The 13,089-nt window shown below is 48.2% G+C and overlaps 4 protein-coding genes across 6 annotated transcripts; 1 reads left to right on the top strand and 3 right to left on the bottom strand.

Moving 5' to 3' along the window:
- Positions 1-132: 132 nt before the first annotated feature.
- Positions 133-1,485, bottom strand: LOC117648036 (mediator of RNA polymerase II transcription subunit 20-like). 2 transcript variants are annotated; one of them, XM_034390184.1, is made up of 2 exons: positions 1,353-1,485; positions 133-474 (listed from the first exon to the last, which is right to left on the bottom strand). In XM_034390184.1, the coding sequence occupies exons 1-2, from the start codon at positions 1,382-1,384 to the stop codon at positions 267-269; spliced, it is 240 nt and encodes a 79-aa protein (XP_034246075.1). In that variant the 5' UTR covers positions 1,385-1,485; the 3' UTR covers positions 133-266. The 2 variants fall into 2 exon arrangements, with proteins under 2 accessions (XP_034246075.1, XP_034246076.1); XM_034390185.1 differs by lacking the exon at positions 1,353-1,485 and adding an exon at positions 804-965 and having other exon boundaries at positions 252-474.
- LOC117648035 (peroxisomal membrane protein 11B) lies at positions 1,184-2,805 on the top strand. Of its 2 annotated transcripts, none has more exons than XM_034390182.1 (3): positions 1,184-1,239; positions 1,602-1,717; positions 1,798-2,805. In XM_034390182.1, the coding sequence occupies exons 1-3, from the start codon at positions 1,184-1,186 to the stop codon at positions 2,313-2,315; spliced, it is 690 nt and encodes a 229-aa protein (XP_034246073.1). In that variant the 3' UTR covers positions 2,316-2,805. The 2 variants fall into 2 exon arrangements, with proteins under 2 accessions (XP_034246073.1, XP_034246074.1); XM_034390183.1 differs by lacking the exon at positions 1,184-1,239 and adding an exon at positions 1,285-1,414.
- Positions 2,806-2,833: 28 nt separating this feature from the next.
- Positions 2,834-4,262, bottom strand: LOC117648034 (ciliogenesis and planar polarity effector 2-like). Its single transcript, XM_034390181.1, has 4 exons — positions 4,008-4,262; positions 3,605-3,870; positions 3,388-3,521; positions 2,834-3,309 (listed from the first exon to the last, which is right to left on the bottom strand). The coding sequence occupies exons 1-4, from the start codon at positions 4,108-4,110 to the stop codon at positions 3,102-3,104; spliced, it is 711 nt and encodes a 236-aa protein (XP_034246072.1). The 5' UTR covers positions 4,111-4,262; the 3' UTR covers positions 2,834-3,101.
- A 133-nt stretch (positions 4,263-4,395) lies between these two features.
- LOC117648464 lies at positions 4,396-12,499 on the bottom strand. Its single transcript, XM_034390968.1, has 7 exons — positions 12,251-12,499; positions 10,633-10,774; positions 9,414-9,464; positions 8,205-8,262; positions 7,207-7,454; positions 4,678-4,720; positions 4,396-4,565 (listed from the first exon to the last, which is right to left on the bottom strand). Exons 1-7 carry the CDS (start codon positions 12,313-12,315, stop codon positions 4,396-4,398), a joined length of 777 nt encoding a protein of 258 aa, XP_034246859.1. The 5' UTR covers positions 12,316-12,499.
- Positions 12,500-13,089: the final 590 nt, after the last annotated feature.

Here is a 13,089-nt window from a genome sequence, read left to right as displayed (position 1 = left end):
TAAGCGACATATTTATCCAACACAGAAAGTTCTAAAGTAGAGACAATAGTTATCATATTAAGTCTGCTTGATAACATGTCCTCCTTGATGACAATAATGAATTTTTCAATAAACTGTTTGACAATAAATTTTTCATATGACAGATATGCTATTGTTATTGATTTTTTTGTGGAGTATACAGTATTGTAAGTCATGACCAGAACTTCCCTGTCCCTGACAACACATATCATTATTCTAGGAAACTAGAAGCTGGAGACAGTAACTTTCTACACGGTAACACAGAGGCAAAAGTCCAGACCCTGAACAAACGTTAAATGCTTTCGCAACTCACCAAATGCAGGGACGGAGTTGTAAGTGTCGCAGTCAACCAGGAATGCACCTGATTGCGTCGCTCCCATGGCATGAACCCGCTTTGTAAGGAATTCAATCACTTGTGGACCAGTCCGATTCTCTGTCATAGGATAATGTTGCACACTGAAACAACAAAATTTCATCCAGTCAACCACCTAACAGTAGCAAAGAAAATAAACTACGCTGAAAAGTTCAAGACGATCTGGTGCAAATTTCCTCTCATACATACATTGAATTTCATGTCCAAAGAACTGAGGAAATAATGGTAAAACATTTGGATAATGAAACACTGGAGGTATAAAAGTCATTATACAAGTATGTGCATGGTAATTTAGTTATTTCTGGCATTTCCAACTTCAAACGTTTCTGAATGACAGCTGTATTAAGAGGTTACAATACAGCCGGTTCTACAGCGGCAGACGAAGACATTTCGAAAGGACATGATAACTTACATGGTTACACCCATCCTGGACTTGAAGTTAGACCGAAGCGTACCTCTGGCGAATCACTGTTAGTTCAAAACACTCAATACCGGTTCATGAACCCGACACTTGACGATTTGTTTGCGAACGCGACGAACTAACCAAAACAAACAACAACATGGAAACAACAACAAATCTGCCTTGCAGACGATTTCGACAAGGCAGTGCACCACCAATTTCTCATAACCAAGCTTTTTGCTTTTGCTGTTGTTTTTGTTTTTAATATTTGTGCCGCTCTCCGCAGAAATAACATGTTCACTTTTTTCAACTTTTGGACTTTGGTCAATTAATTTCTGAACCTGTCGCAGGTGTCATGGAATTGCGCATGTGAACCGCCTACAACTTCGAAAATGGAGACATTAATCAAGCTGAACAATCAGGCCGCAGGCCGGGACAAAATGGCAAGGTTAGTGTCGAGGTGTCGAAACGTCAAACTAAATCTGCGTTAGATAGTAAACAAACCCATTTTCATTTATTCATTGTTTCAATGAAAACGATAGGTTACCTCAGCGGGCTTACCTGCTGGAACTGTAAGAGCAGGTAGAAGTCATCTATTTGTGAAATCAACAGCCGGTTCTGTGGTAAATTTATTACCAAACCAACACCCTGTATGAGAGCATGTTGTCGCATCTTTAAAACTGATTCACTACAGCCTGTCCGAGGCCTTAGTTCTTGTGTTTCCCTACTCTAATCCTCTGTGTATTTCAGCATGTGCAACACCAAATTGTCTTTACTCAGTTTTTATCGCTGCTGTCATTTTTGTTTTAGGATTCTTCAATATGGGAGCCGAGCCTTGTGGTTTTATATGCAGCAGAAGAAAATGAATCACCAGACCATAGAGAAGTTACGTGCTTTGGAATTCACATTTAGCTCCTTTCGTAAATGTAAGTTAACATTTTCCTCCAGCAGTGTTCTTTCTGTATTATTTTTCTCAAACCTTCCTAAATTGACTATTTTTTTGCAGTGCTGAGACTGGGAAAATGTGTCGATGTTATGTACAGTGCGCTGTCATCAATACACTACCCAAACATAACTGTGAGAGTGACCACAACTTTATCACGCATATCAATGTCACTTTACTTGCTTGCGGACCACATTTTGTGGATAGGCCGTACTGGACTGTGTGCGGTCAATGGAGAGAAGTGGGGCAAGGTTGCCAACAAGTACTGGATGTATGCCTTATTAATGAACCTTGTGCGGGACATTTATGAAATTCACCGAATCTTGAAGCTGCGTCAAGTGAGCCTCTCTGACTTCTTCTCTGATGGATGTGACGCCCGCAAGAAGCTAGCCACATGTGCTAGGGATCATAGGGATGTTATAGTAGACACAGTAAAAAATGCATGTGATGTAGTTATACCATTGACAGCTCTAGGCTTCCTGAACTTCAGTCCAGGGTCTGTTGGTCTGTGTGGTGTTGTTTCATCTGCTGCGGCCTTACTTACTTTAATAGATCCCTTATTGAAGCTTACGCCATCATAAAATACATTCAATTATCCAATTACCTGTGTGTCGATACGCTCAAAATAATGATGGCAGAACAATTAATGTTATACCCTATTTCTGTAACATGTGATCCTTCCCTGACTGAAGGACAGTTTTAATTTCCGCCTGGTTGATACCTGCTTGATACTTTTATCTTGAACATGAACCTAGTCATTTTACTAAGATAACACTTGATTAGTGGCGCTGATTAAACAGAATGTTCTTAATGAGAAATTTTTGTACAGATTGTACAGAATAAGTTTCACACTCCAAAATTACAGAATTACTTTAAATATGAAATATCTTCTTTATGTTTAACATATTTTGTCGTAGGGTTATACTTTAAGAAATCTTTGAAGTGTTCATACAGTATTGACTGAAGAGGCTTAGTTACCCATCCTTGTATGAACACTGTGTCTGATCAATTTATGGGTATTATTTGTGTCTGTGTATTCAAGTTGTCAATTAAATTGGTTTCATTTTTTAAGGGTTGAGGGGCAAATATAAGTCATTGCTTGATTAATCAGGTTTTTAATTATGATAAATAGACATTCACCAACAATAAACCAAGGTGATTTTTTTTTTTTTTTTTTTTTACAAAATACTGTAGTATGGTAAAATAAAATAAATTATATCACATGTTTTTAATTTGTTGTAAGATCTTTTAACAAATCACCACTGCTCAAAAGGGAACCACAAACAAGACAAAAATATTGTGGCACAATGATAATTTAGCATTTTTCACTCGCATTCTCTGAAGAGTGGATGAAGTGTCGATGATTCTCATGGGTTCAGTCCTTGCTTTAAAAGATAATCTTGATCCCGGATCCAAAGCTGCTCACAAATTACATTCATAATAGGTGATATCTTGTGAACTTCATTCCTCTCACTCATAGAAGAATTCAATCGAAGAACTCTGACTTTCCACTTGAGCTCGAATTCCTGTATTTGAGCACTAGAAACCTCCTGGTTACCCACAGTGCTACTATATCTGAAAGGAAAAACAAGTACATGAGATAAAGTTCAGAGGAGCAAGCTATTGTCGTGATGTCACAAACTATGTTCTTACCTAGTACCAATAACTATTTTAGCTGGATAGTGCCCTTGAGATAATTTGCTCATAAGCTGAGGAATTTCTAAAAAGCTAGCAGCATCGGTATAAGAGAATACTAGCACAACGGCATCCGCCTTTTCCTTGCAAGCCTGTCTCAAAACAAGTAAAAAAACATTTCAGATTAGCATTTGAACATTTTTTTTTTAAGTAGGTAAATAGGGAAAGTACGTACTGTTAAAATATGACTGTATTTCTTCATACTGTTTTCTCCAGCATCCCAAAATTGTAGTTTAAATAAAATTGTTTTGTCCCAAATCTTGACTGGCCAAAAAATGTTTGTTTTATGAATGCCTGCTGTCTCGATGTAGGTGGACTGACAGGGAATGCCTGCTAAACGAGCGATGGCAGTTGTCTTACCCACGCCCACTCTCCCACCTACGAACAGCTTGTAAGAAACTTCTTCCACACTGGCTGGCAAGTTCGGCTTCTCAAGGATACCTGTCCAAAATAAAAGAATGATTAAAAAATAGCTGCCACTACCACAGTAAACAGAATGAAGGTTCTGAAGAAATTTCAGACAGACATGATAGAAATGTAATATTAGAAGAGAACCAAGACAAAAAAAAATATTTTACCAAACAACTTTCTTCCTGACGAATGTGGGTCGTAGAAGTGTTGTAAAACTGTTTCACCCTCCGCAGTACTTTGCCAATCCCTCAAGACCACACTGTTAAACATTATTCAGTCAAAAATGGTAACAGCATTCACATGGGAAGGGAAGGCCTAGTTTGCTGACATTAGTGACCTTAAATGTCAACGTCCTGCGTGGGAACGGCTACTCGGTCGGTGTACCGTTGTTTGTTGTTTACTTTTACGCCCCAGCGCTCCAGCCAATGGGAGTGCGAGCGTGCGGATAGTGGGGCAGGCGACGAAGTATACTCTTCCCAGCGTAACCTTTCCGAAAGTAGTCCCTTGGCCGTTTTATCCCCACATTGGCACAGATTATTCGATGTTTCTCCCAAACTAAAGATTGATTCTCAAAATGAGGGCGAACGGGGCAGACAAAAATGTGTGGGCCTTTGACTGAAATAAGTTGTTATTATCGAATCTCTTCCAGTTGCTCAAACCTAATGCAGAAAGTTTGGAGCTCGGTCCAGAGGAGAAGCCGACCTCTCTCACACAGACCAAAACTTCTAAAGAATGAGACAAAATTTCAAAAAAAGAAGGTGAACGGGGCAGACAAAAATGTGTGGGCCTTTGACTGAAATAAGTTGTTATTATTGAATATCTTCCAGTTGCTCAAACCTAATGCAGAAAGTTTGGAGCACGGTCCAGAGGAGAAGCGAACCTGGTGCATTTAAACCAAAATTTTAAAAGAATAAGCCAGAATTCCACAAAATGAACGCGAGCTGGGCATACAAAGTAGTGTGGGGCTTAGACCTATGCAAGCTCCTTTTATGGAATCTCTTCCAGTCACTCAATGTAAGTGCGAAAAGAGGTTCCGAGAGACCGTTGTTTTGAAGGGCTCGGACCGGCACGTCGTCTGCCCGCGGAAATGCAAAACCCGGAATGCGTAATGATTAAGTCCGAAATTGTTCGTAATTTTTCAATGTTGTTTATTTATACGATTAATTATGATGGCAACGGTCTAGGGTTGAGTATTAGTTTTAATAAACCGCATTACCTGCAGGACTATTTTCTGTTCTCTGTTTACTGGCGGAGTGATTTAGAAAGGTTATGCTGGGACGAGTATATTTAGGCCTCTACGGGAGAGGTGTGACGTTGGAGCACACGGGAGACAACAAATAGGTTTTCGAGTCTGGCCTCGCGGCACATCTGTTACTTCTGTACATCACCAGAAAAAAAACACGGAAACGTCATTTTCAGGGGCATTTCATTGATCATGACAGACCTGTGCTGTCTGCCAAACAAGTAACTGTTTGAAATTCGAGGGAAGCACCAGAGATGCGCCTTTCTTTTGTCACGCACCGACTGTTGGCAGTGTGACCGCCCACTTAGTGGCGGGAAATTTGAAGCTTCGACTGCAACGACGGATTCGGCAGAGTGTCGCAGGACGAAATATTATTCCAGAATATTTCTAACTAGTGTGCATTTTGTCAATAAAACCAAAAGGTGAAGTTCTCCGTACCACAACATTTATTTATAAAATCACAGTCAATTAGAAATAAGAAGAATAACAACCAAATTACGGAAGTGTGCTATCAACAAAGACACCACAACTCATCACAATAACAACTGGAATCATCGGTGTTATGACTTGGAATCATACAGTATAGTTAAGTATTCTAAAAGTTGGAATGCAGTCGGTGTTTTGTTCCACATATTTTTCTCTTAATGAATGACAGCAGTTTTAAGTTATATTTTTTGTTGTTGAGATCTCACACTGTCCAAAAACACTGGGCTACGCAATGATATTGTTGATACTGTACATCAATTCTGTTTTCAAATCGACATTTCTTTTTTTAATCATTTTATGGAAATGAACAAACTAATTATTCTACAAGACACAACCACTTACTCTGCTTTAATCTATCTAATTTCATGATCCAGTAAAAAAATTACATCAAACTTGAATAAAAAGTTCTTGCACATTGACTTTATGAAATAATATCTCTCAAGAGGCATAAATGAGATAACAAGGCAAATTCTTTAATTTGTTTGGTTGTTTTTTGTGAGAGTTTTTAAACAGACCTCATCGCGAAAAGCAGAGTTGGAATGTAAACACATCCTTTCAAAATCATCCTAAATAACAGTCCAAAACATGAGACTGCTTCAACAAGAAAAAGTAATGACTAGTATTTGAAAGCCTTGAGAGCAATCAAATTCCCTTCATGCAAATGTAAGATAAATTAAAACACTTCAGGACAAATAGACATATTTCATTAAAAGTAAGACTAGACAATATTTTGCACTTTCACAGAATGCTTATGAAGCATTTGCCAGTCAGACATTTTCCCTTTTTCACATACGTAATTTTCTTACACCCCAAGGTGCCTTCTTCCGGCCTGGCGGAGTCCTTCCACAAATTACAAAAGCACATTATAAGAGCAACAAATAAATTTCTGTTGGACGCATCAATCAATTGATGGATGAGGAACCACACCACAAAAAAATTCCATTACCAACAGAACAAACATGAGTAAGGTAGTACGGAACTTTGTCCAGAAATGTGGCTGATCTGCTCACACGTTCTGTCAAACTTTGTACTTCGATAATAAAATTAGGTGCACACGTTTCGGACATAGGCGAGGTTTGTCCCCCAGATCTGCTACGTAATTGTTAGCCACGACGACTGCAGCATTCAAACACACTACGAATTTATCATTGAAACAATCGCCCAAGATTATCAACAGTAAAGAAGGTAAAGTCTCACTTCGGAGCTGCTTCCGTATGCTTGTAGCTCCAGACACGGCACATCTCACTTTCATGTTCAAAGCGGACGACCATGAGTAAACTTGTTGATCGGTGCGACGGCCTTCGGCCCCTTCGGCCACCTCAGCTGTCCTGCAGCTGCCCACGCTCCAAGGTTCCCTGCGGGGAGGGCCTTGGCTGACTTAGGTGTCCCGCAGCTAGCGTGCACTGTCCACCCGAGCTGACCCGCAGCTGGTGCAGGCGGTGCAGGGGCCGCCGAGCTGCTCACACGCAGGAGGTCACCTCCTCTGCCCCTCCAGCTCCAGCTGCTCCAGCTCCGCCTCCCGCGCCACCGCCGCCGCCGTCACGTCGGGCACCGCCAGTGCCGCCGCCCCCAGCGCCCCCGCCCTGGCCCCGCACGTCGAGCACACGGCCGGGGCCGGCGAGGCCGGCGTGGCCGACGTGGCCGAGGGGGAGGCCGGGGGCGCTGCAGCTCCGTTGGGCGAGGCGAAAACGATGGTTCTCCGGGAGGCGGCTGCGGAGGAGGCCTGGGAGTCCCCCTGCGGACTCTTGGGGCTCCTGGAGGCCTTGCAGGGATCCCCCGGGCTGGCGCTGCTGGCGTGGCTGGCCGGCTTGCTGCTGCGCAGAGCGCTTTTCAGCGTCAGCTTGCGGTCCGTGGCGGCCGACAGCGCCGACAGCGGGATCGACACCTGCAACACAGCGGGGCCGCGGTTCAAGCACCTCTCTAGGTTTACTCTATCTGCGCGGTCTCTCTAGACTCGGTCTCTCTAGAGGTCGGCATTTTCGAAGTCGCAGCCACGGACAACAGGCAAAACCAAACCACACACACTTTTCTGCTTCACTCACATGCTTACAAAATGACCCAACCCCAACAACAAAACTGGATTTCATGCCAAAACTACAGCGCCACAATACACATGCATCAAAAGAATGCAGAAACACCTTGTTGTTTATTTACCCGTACGTCCGGAGCGCTGCCTTCCTAAAACATGCAAACCGCGGAGCGCACAGTGGGCCAGGAGGCCGGTGGAGGCCGTCAAAATCCCAGACGCGTTTCGCGCTCCAGAGTCGCTAAATGGGACTCGAAACGAACGTGTGACCCCACCAATGGATTGCTCTCCGAACGAGGAATCCGTTGGTAGGGTCACATGCTCGGTTCAAGTCCCATTAAGCGAATCTGGAGCGCGATCCGCGTCTAGACTTTTGGACGCCTCCACCGGTCCTCTGGCCCACTGTGGAACGGGCCAGCCAGACCAGAACAACACTCGAAGCTGGAGGGCAAGCCGGGGTACTTGATCAAACGTGACCGTCGCAGCAGCCATACTCTAGCCAGCCCAAACCTCCAAACGCAGCGCAGGCTGGGGCCGGCTGGGGCCCCCACAGCCCGTCGCACAGCCACTGCTCGGTGCATAGCACGGGAGACATGGACATGAACTGACCTTGCTGCTTCAGGCAGACGATTGAGTTGAGCTCGGACCACTCGGTGGCGCAAGAAACCTGCAATAAACACACTGCTACTGCAAACTGGACAAGGCCAAGGACGTCGCGGAGCTCACTGAGAAATAAAAGGAAATAAACGACCACCAGAGGGTGCTCCGCAGGGCGCTCCCTACGCTCTCTACGTCGCCATGCACCACGCTCGCTACGGGTCACTACGCGTCACTACGCACTACGGGGGAAGAGGCGACAGAAAAACAATCTAGATTTTAAAAGTCTCAAAATATGGCTAAAAACCAAGCATGTTTTTCTATTTTTGTGTCAAAAGTCTGAGTGACGTAAACAAAAGAGTGGCCACTAGTCGGCCGGCTGGCTGAGGTTGGCGACTGCCCCCCAGGCGGTGCTCGCTGCAGCAACTCAGTTCCGAGGGGTCCTTGGTCGCCGCGTCTCTCACGCACTCACGGAATGCCCCGCCCCTTTCAGGTCGGCTGTGGATTCACCACTGACGGCCCGTGGGGGTGCAAGAGAGAGAGAGCGACGTACAGTGGGCCAGAGTGGTAGCGGCTACAGGCGGTTTGAGCAACCGAGCGTGTGACCCCACCAATGGATTCCTCGTTTGGAGAGCAATCCATTGGTGGGGACACAAGTTCGGTTCGAGTACCACTTAGCGACTCTGGAGCTCAAAACGCGTCCGGAATTTTGGCCGCCACCGCCGGTCTTCTGGCCCACTGTGCGACGGTACGATCCTCCGGGACGAGGCTGCAGGACCTCCAGGACCTCCAGGACCTCCAGGACCTCCAGGACCTCAAGGACCTCCAGGACCTCCAGGACCTCCAGGACCTCCAGGACCTCCAGGACCTCCAGGACCTCCAGGACCTCCAGGACCTCCAGGACCTCCAGCCCGAAACCCCCAGGACCTCCAGGACCTCCAGGACCTCCAGGACCTCCAGGACCCAGGACAGGACCTCCAGGACCTCCAGGACCCCCAGGACCTCCAGGACCTCCAGGACCTGGCGGTGGTGACCTCAGAGCCTCCAGCCGTGGCTGCCGGGCTGCGCCGCGAGCGTGGCCCGTGCTGCGCTGGCCGTGCGTGGCCGGCGGCTGGCGGAGGCGGAGGCCTGGCCGTGGAGGCCCGGCTCCCCGCGGCCGGCCATGGAGGCCATCGAGGCCGCCGCCGCGCAGTCCTCGTCGCGGTCGCGGCGCCAGCTCACCAGCCGAAGCAGGCCCAGCGCGCGGACGCGGGAGTTCTTGGGCCGCTGTCTCTGCAACAGGCAAGCCAAGGCAAGCGGGATCACGAACCGACCAACCGGCCACATAGGGAGAGAAAATCTGCTTTGGGGTGCTAAATGCTAAATTTTAATGGAGGCTGGGCGGTGGGCCCGCCGAGAGAGAGAGGGCATCAGGGGAAAAAAAGAGACAGATTGATCCGCTTGGCGGGAACGCCCGCGTCGGACGAGGAAGGCGCGGCAAGCGGGGCAGACAGTGGAGGGGATCAAAAAGACGCCTCCAGAGGATACAGGGGAGGGGGCACCTGTCACACCTCAGCAAACGTGTGGCTTTGCGGCAATACTTCTCGTGTCGCACACACGTGTCTCTCCAGGCTCAACCCGCATAGCGCCCCACACGCACACATACACGCGCTCTCTCTCTCTCCCTCTCTCTCTCCCTCTCTATCCCTCTCTCTCTCTCTCTCTCTCTCTCTCTCTCTCTCTCTCTCTCTCTATCCCTCTATCCCTCTCTCTCTCTCTCTCTCTCTCTCTCTCTCTCTCTCTCTCTCTCTCTCTCTCTCTCTCTCTCTCTCTACACACACACACACACACACACACACACGTATAATACGTCGGGAAAGGCAAATCCCTAGTCTGAGCCGCGACCCAGGGGATCTCACATTCGATGTCTGAGGGTGCGCCATATGTTTTTGAGTGAGGCAACCCAGGAGTCACAATGACAAATTTTCGTTTTATGTTTGTTTTTGTTTTTTCGTGGTTTGGATGATTTTTTTCAAACATCTTCTAATCCGCCTTCTTTTTATGGGAGGTTGGCACTTTTCACAGAGAAAGCAAGGAAAAACACGACAGAGCCACCATGCAACCATACACACACGATTCGTCACGAATATCGCACATCCTGACCATGCAGCATGCCTACCACCATGCATTTGTGCCCCCACGCCCAGTGGGCCAGAAGACCGGTGGAGGCGGTCGAAAATCCCGGACGTGTTTTGAGCTCCATAGTCGCTAAATGGGACTCGAATCGGACCTGTGACCCCACCAATGGATTCCTCGTTCGGAGAGCAATCCATTGGTGGGGTCACACGTTCGGTTCGAGTCCCATTTAGCGACTCTGGAGCTCAAAACGCGTCTGGGGTTTTGACGGCCTCCACCGGTCTTCTGGCCCACTGTGGGGTCGGGGAGGCGCTGCCCTGCTCACCTGGCTGTTGCTGCGCCTGGTCCGGATGTTGAAGGCGCCGTACACGATGGGGTTCATGCACGAGTTGGCGGAGGCGAACAGCATCAGGCCCTTCTGGAGGCGCTGGTCCGAGTTGATGGCGTTCTTCCTGTCCACCCAGTACCTGTGCGGAGCCGGCACACTGTTAGTGGAGCACGCGAGAGACACAGAGCACTGTCTTCATAATCCGGACTGGCTAACGTCGTCAGGGCCGGGGGATGATTGCATCAAGGAGCCCGCTGTCTCTCTCGCACCGCGAGGTGGCGACGCTGTGCGAGAGAGAGAGAGAGAGAGAGAGAGAGAGAGAGAGAGAGAGAGAGAGAGAGAGAGAGAGAGAGAGAGAGAGAGAGAGAGAGAGAGAGAGAGAGAGAGAGAGAGGTGATCAAGCCAAATGGGTGGCGACACCTTGTTTTCTTCTTTCCCACGCGAAAGTGGAGGGGGGAGGGCACAACCAGGCAGGCGAGAGGTCACCTCCTCTCAGAGTGCCACTCAGGCCTCGACTCGGACGAGTCATTAATTTCCCCAACTCACACTCCCCCAACTGGCCGTCGGCATTTCTCCCACTTTTCTGCGTTTTTTTTTTTTTGGTATAAAGGTGAGGCGTCGAGAGGTCAGCCCACGAGCCCTCCCTTTTTTCTTTCCAGCCAATAATTACGTGGCGACGGGACGGTGTTTGGACTGGCTCTAAGCCTGGCCGCTTGGAAGGTGTGCCTAACGAGCCGCGACACTGATGAATAAAACTGGGGAAAAATCCACTCGGTTATTCGTTTTAAACTTTGAGTGGGTTCTAGTTGAACGTTCTTCGAAAAATTAAAAGAAAATTTTTTAAGAGAACCCATGCAAAAATGTCATCCGAGCGACCGGGCTCGAACTTGGGCAACAGTGTGACGTCCCACTCGACGCACTCTCACAGAGTCTCTATCCCCGCCTTCTCCAAACTCTTCCAACTTATTAGGCGGCTCCCGGACATGTGAACAGAGTTCGGCACAAGTTGCCGACGGAGACAGGATGGCAGGCGAGGCAGGCGAAGCTGACGAGTTGGAGCACGGGCGATTCCGTGTGCGTCACGCAGGTCGGGCAGTGAACAGCCAAGCCAGAAGACCGGTGGAGGCGGTCAAAACCCCGGACGCGTTTTGAGCTCCAGAGTCGCTAAGTGGAACTCGAATCGAACGTGTGACCCCACCAATGGATTGCTCTCCGAACGCGGAATCCATTGGTGGGGTCACACGCTCGGTTCGAGTCGCATTTAGCGACTCTGGAGCTCAAAACGCGTCGAGAGTTTTGGCCGCTTCCTCCGGTCTGCAGAGCCAGGCGGGCCGCCTGCGAACGGCGGGGTAGGCAACACGGTGCGCACGCGTGCCCGCGGTTGCCTACCCTGCAGGCGCTCTGGAGCGACACCGATTCGACCGAGACAGACTTTTAGAGTGCAGTGCACCGCTCGGCACAGGCCCCGACTGAACACAGCCACCTGGCAGCGTTGCCCAGCGGTAATCTTCTGGTAATGACCCGGGCCGTCAGCGGGAGGGGCTCCCGTTTGACGCGCGCGCTAACAACGCGAAGTACCCGCAAAAAAGCTGCGAAAGCCGCGGAAGCTACTCACCACACCATCATGACGTAGTACGGGGTGGAGCAGACGAAGAACACCAGCACGATGATGATGGTCATCTTGAGGGTGCGTATCTTGGCGCGCCCGAGGAAGCCCAGACTGGACCGCCGCACTGAAAAAAAAATTCACCACACCGGTGTATTTTTGTTTTGTTTTTGGTTTGTTGCGTTGGCACTCTCCACCGCCTGATTGCGTGATGGCGGCGGCGCTTTGCAACGCGACCCGCTTTCCTCTCTCTCTCTCTCTCTCTCTCTCTCTCTCTCTCTCTCTCTCTCTCTCTCTCTCTCTCTCTCCTCTCTCCCCTCCCCCCCTCTCTCTCTCCCTCTCTCCTCTCTCTCTCTCTCTCTCTCTCTCTCTCTCCTCTCCTCCTCTCCCTCTCCCTCTCTCTCTCTCTCTCCCTCTCCCTCTCTCTCCTCTCTCCTCTCTCTCCCTCCTCTCTCTCTCTCCTCTCTCTCTCTCTCTCCTCTCTCTCTCTCTCTCTCTCGGCCTGCAGCAGCCAGGTGGGAAGCGCGATTCGAGGTGGGCGGTCGAGGCTCCCCTTGATTGAATCCCGATTACAGTGGAGGCACCAAATGGGCGGCGATGGCGGCAAAAACACGACGGCAGCCGCCGGGAGATAAGGGCGGGGTGCACTGTAGGATCGCCGACATTTTTTACTCATCTTTTTAAAACTCTCTTTTTTTTTAACCATTTTGTAATTTTTTCCTATACTTTTTTCCAATCTTTACCCCTACATACCTTTGCTACCATTTAGGTTTTTTTTAAATTTCAAGTTCTCTAAAGTTTTGTAGGTCTTTTTTAAATGATCTTTTATTAAGTTTTAAAATTTTAAA

The sequence above is a fragment of the Thrips palmi genome, unplaced genomic scaffold (assembly GCF_012932325.1).
Source record: "Thrips palmi isolate BJ-2018 unplaced genomic scaffold, TpBJ-2018v1 HiC_scaffold_3, whole genome shotgun sequence".
Taxonomy (NCBI): domain Eukaryota; kingdom Metazoa; phylum Arthropoda; class Insecta; order Thysanoptera; family Thripidae; genus Thrips; species Thrips palmi.
The sequence above is the reverse complement of the archived record's forward strand: the minus strand, read 5'-3'. Positions and strand labels throughout refer to the sequence as shown.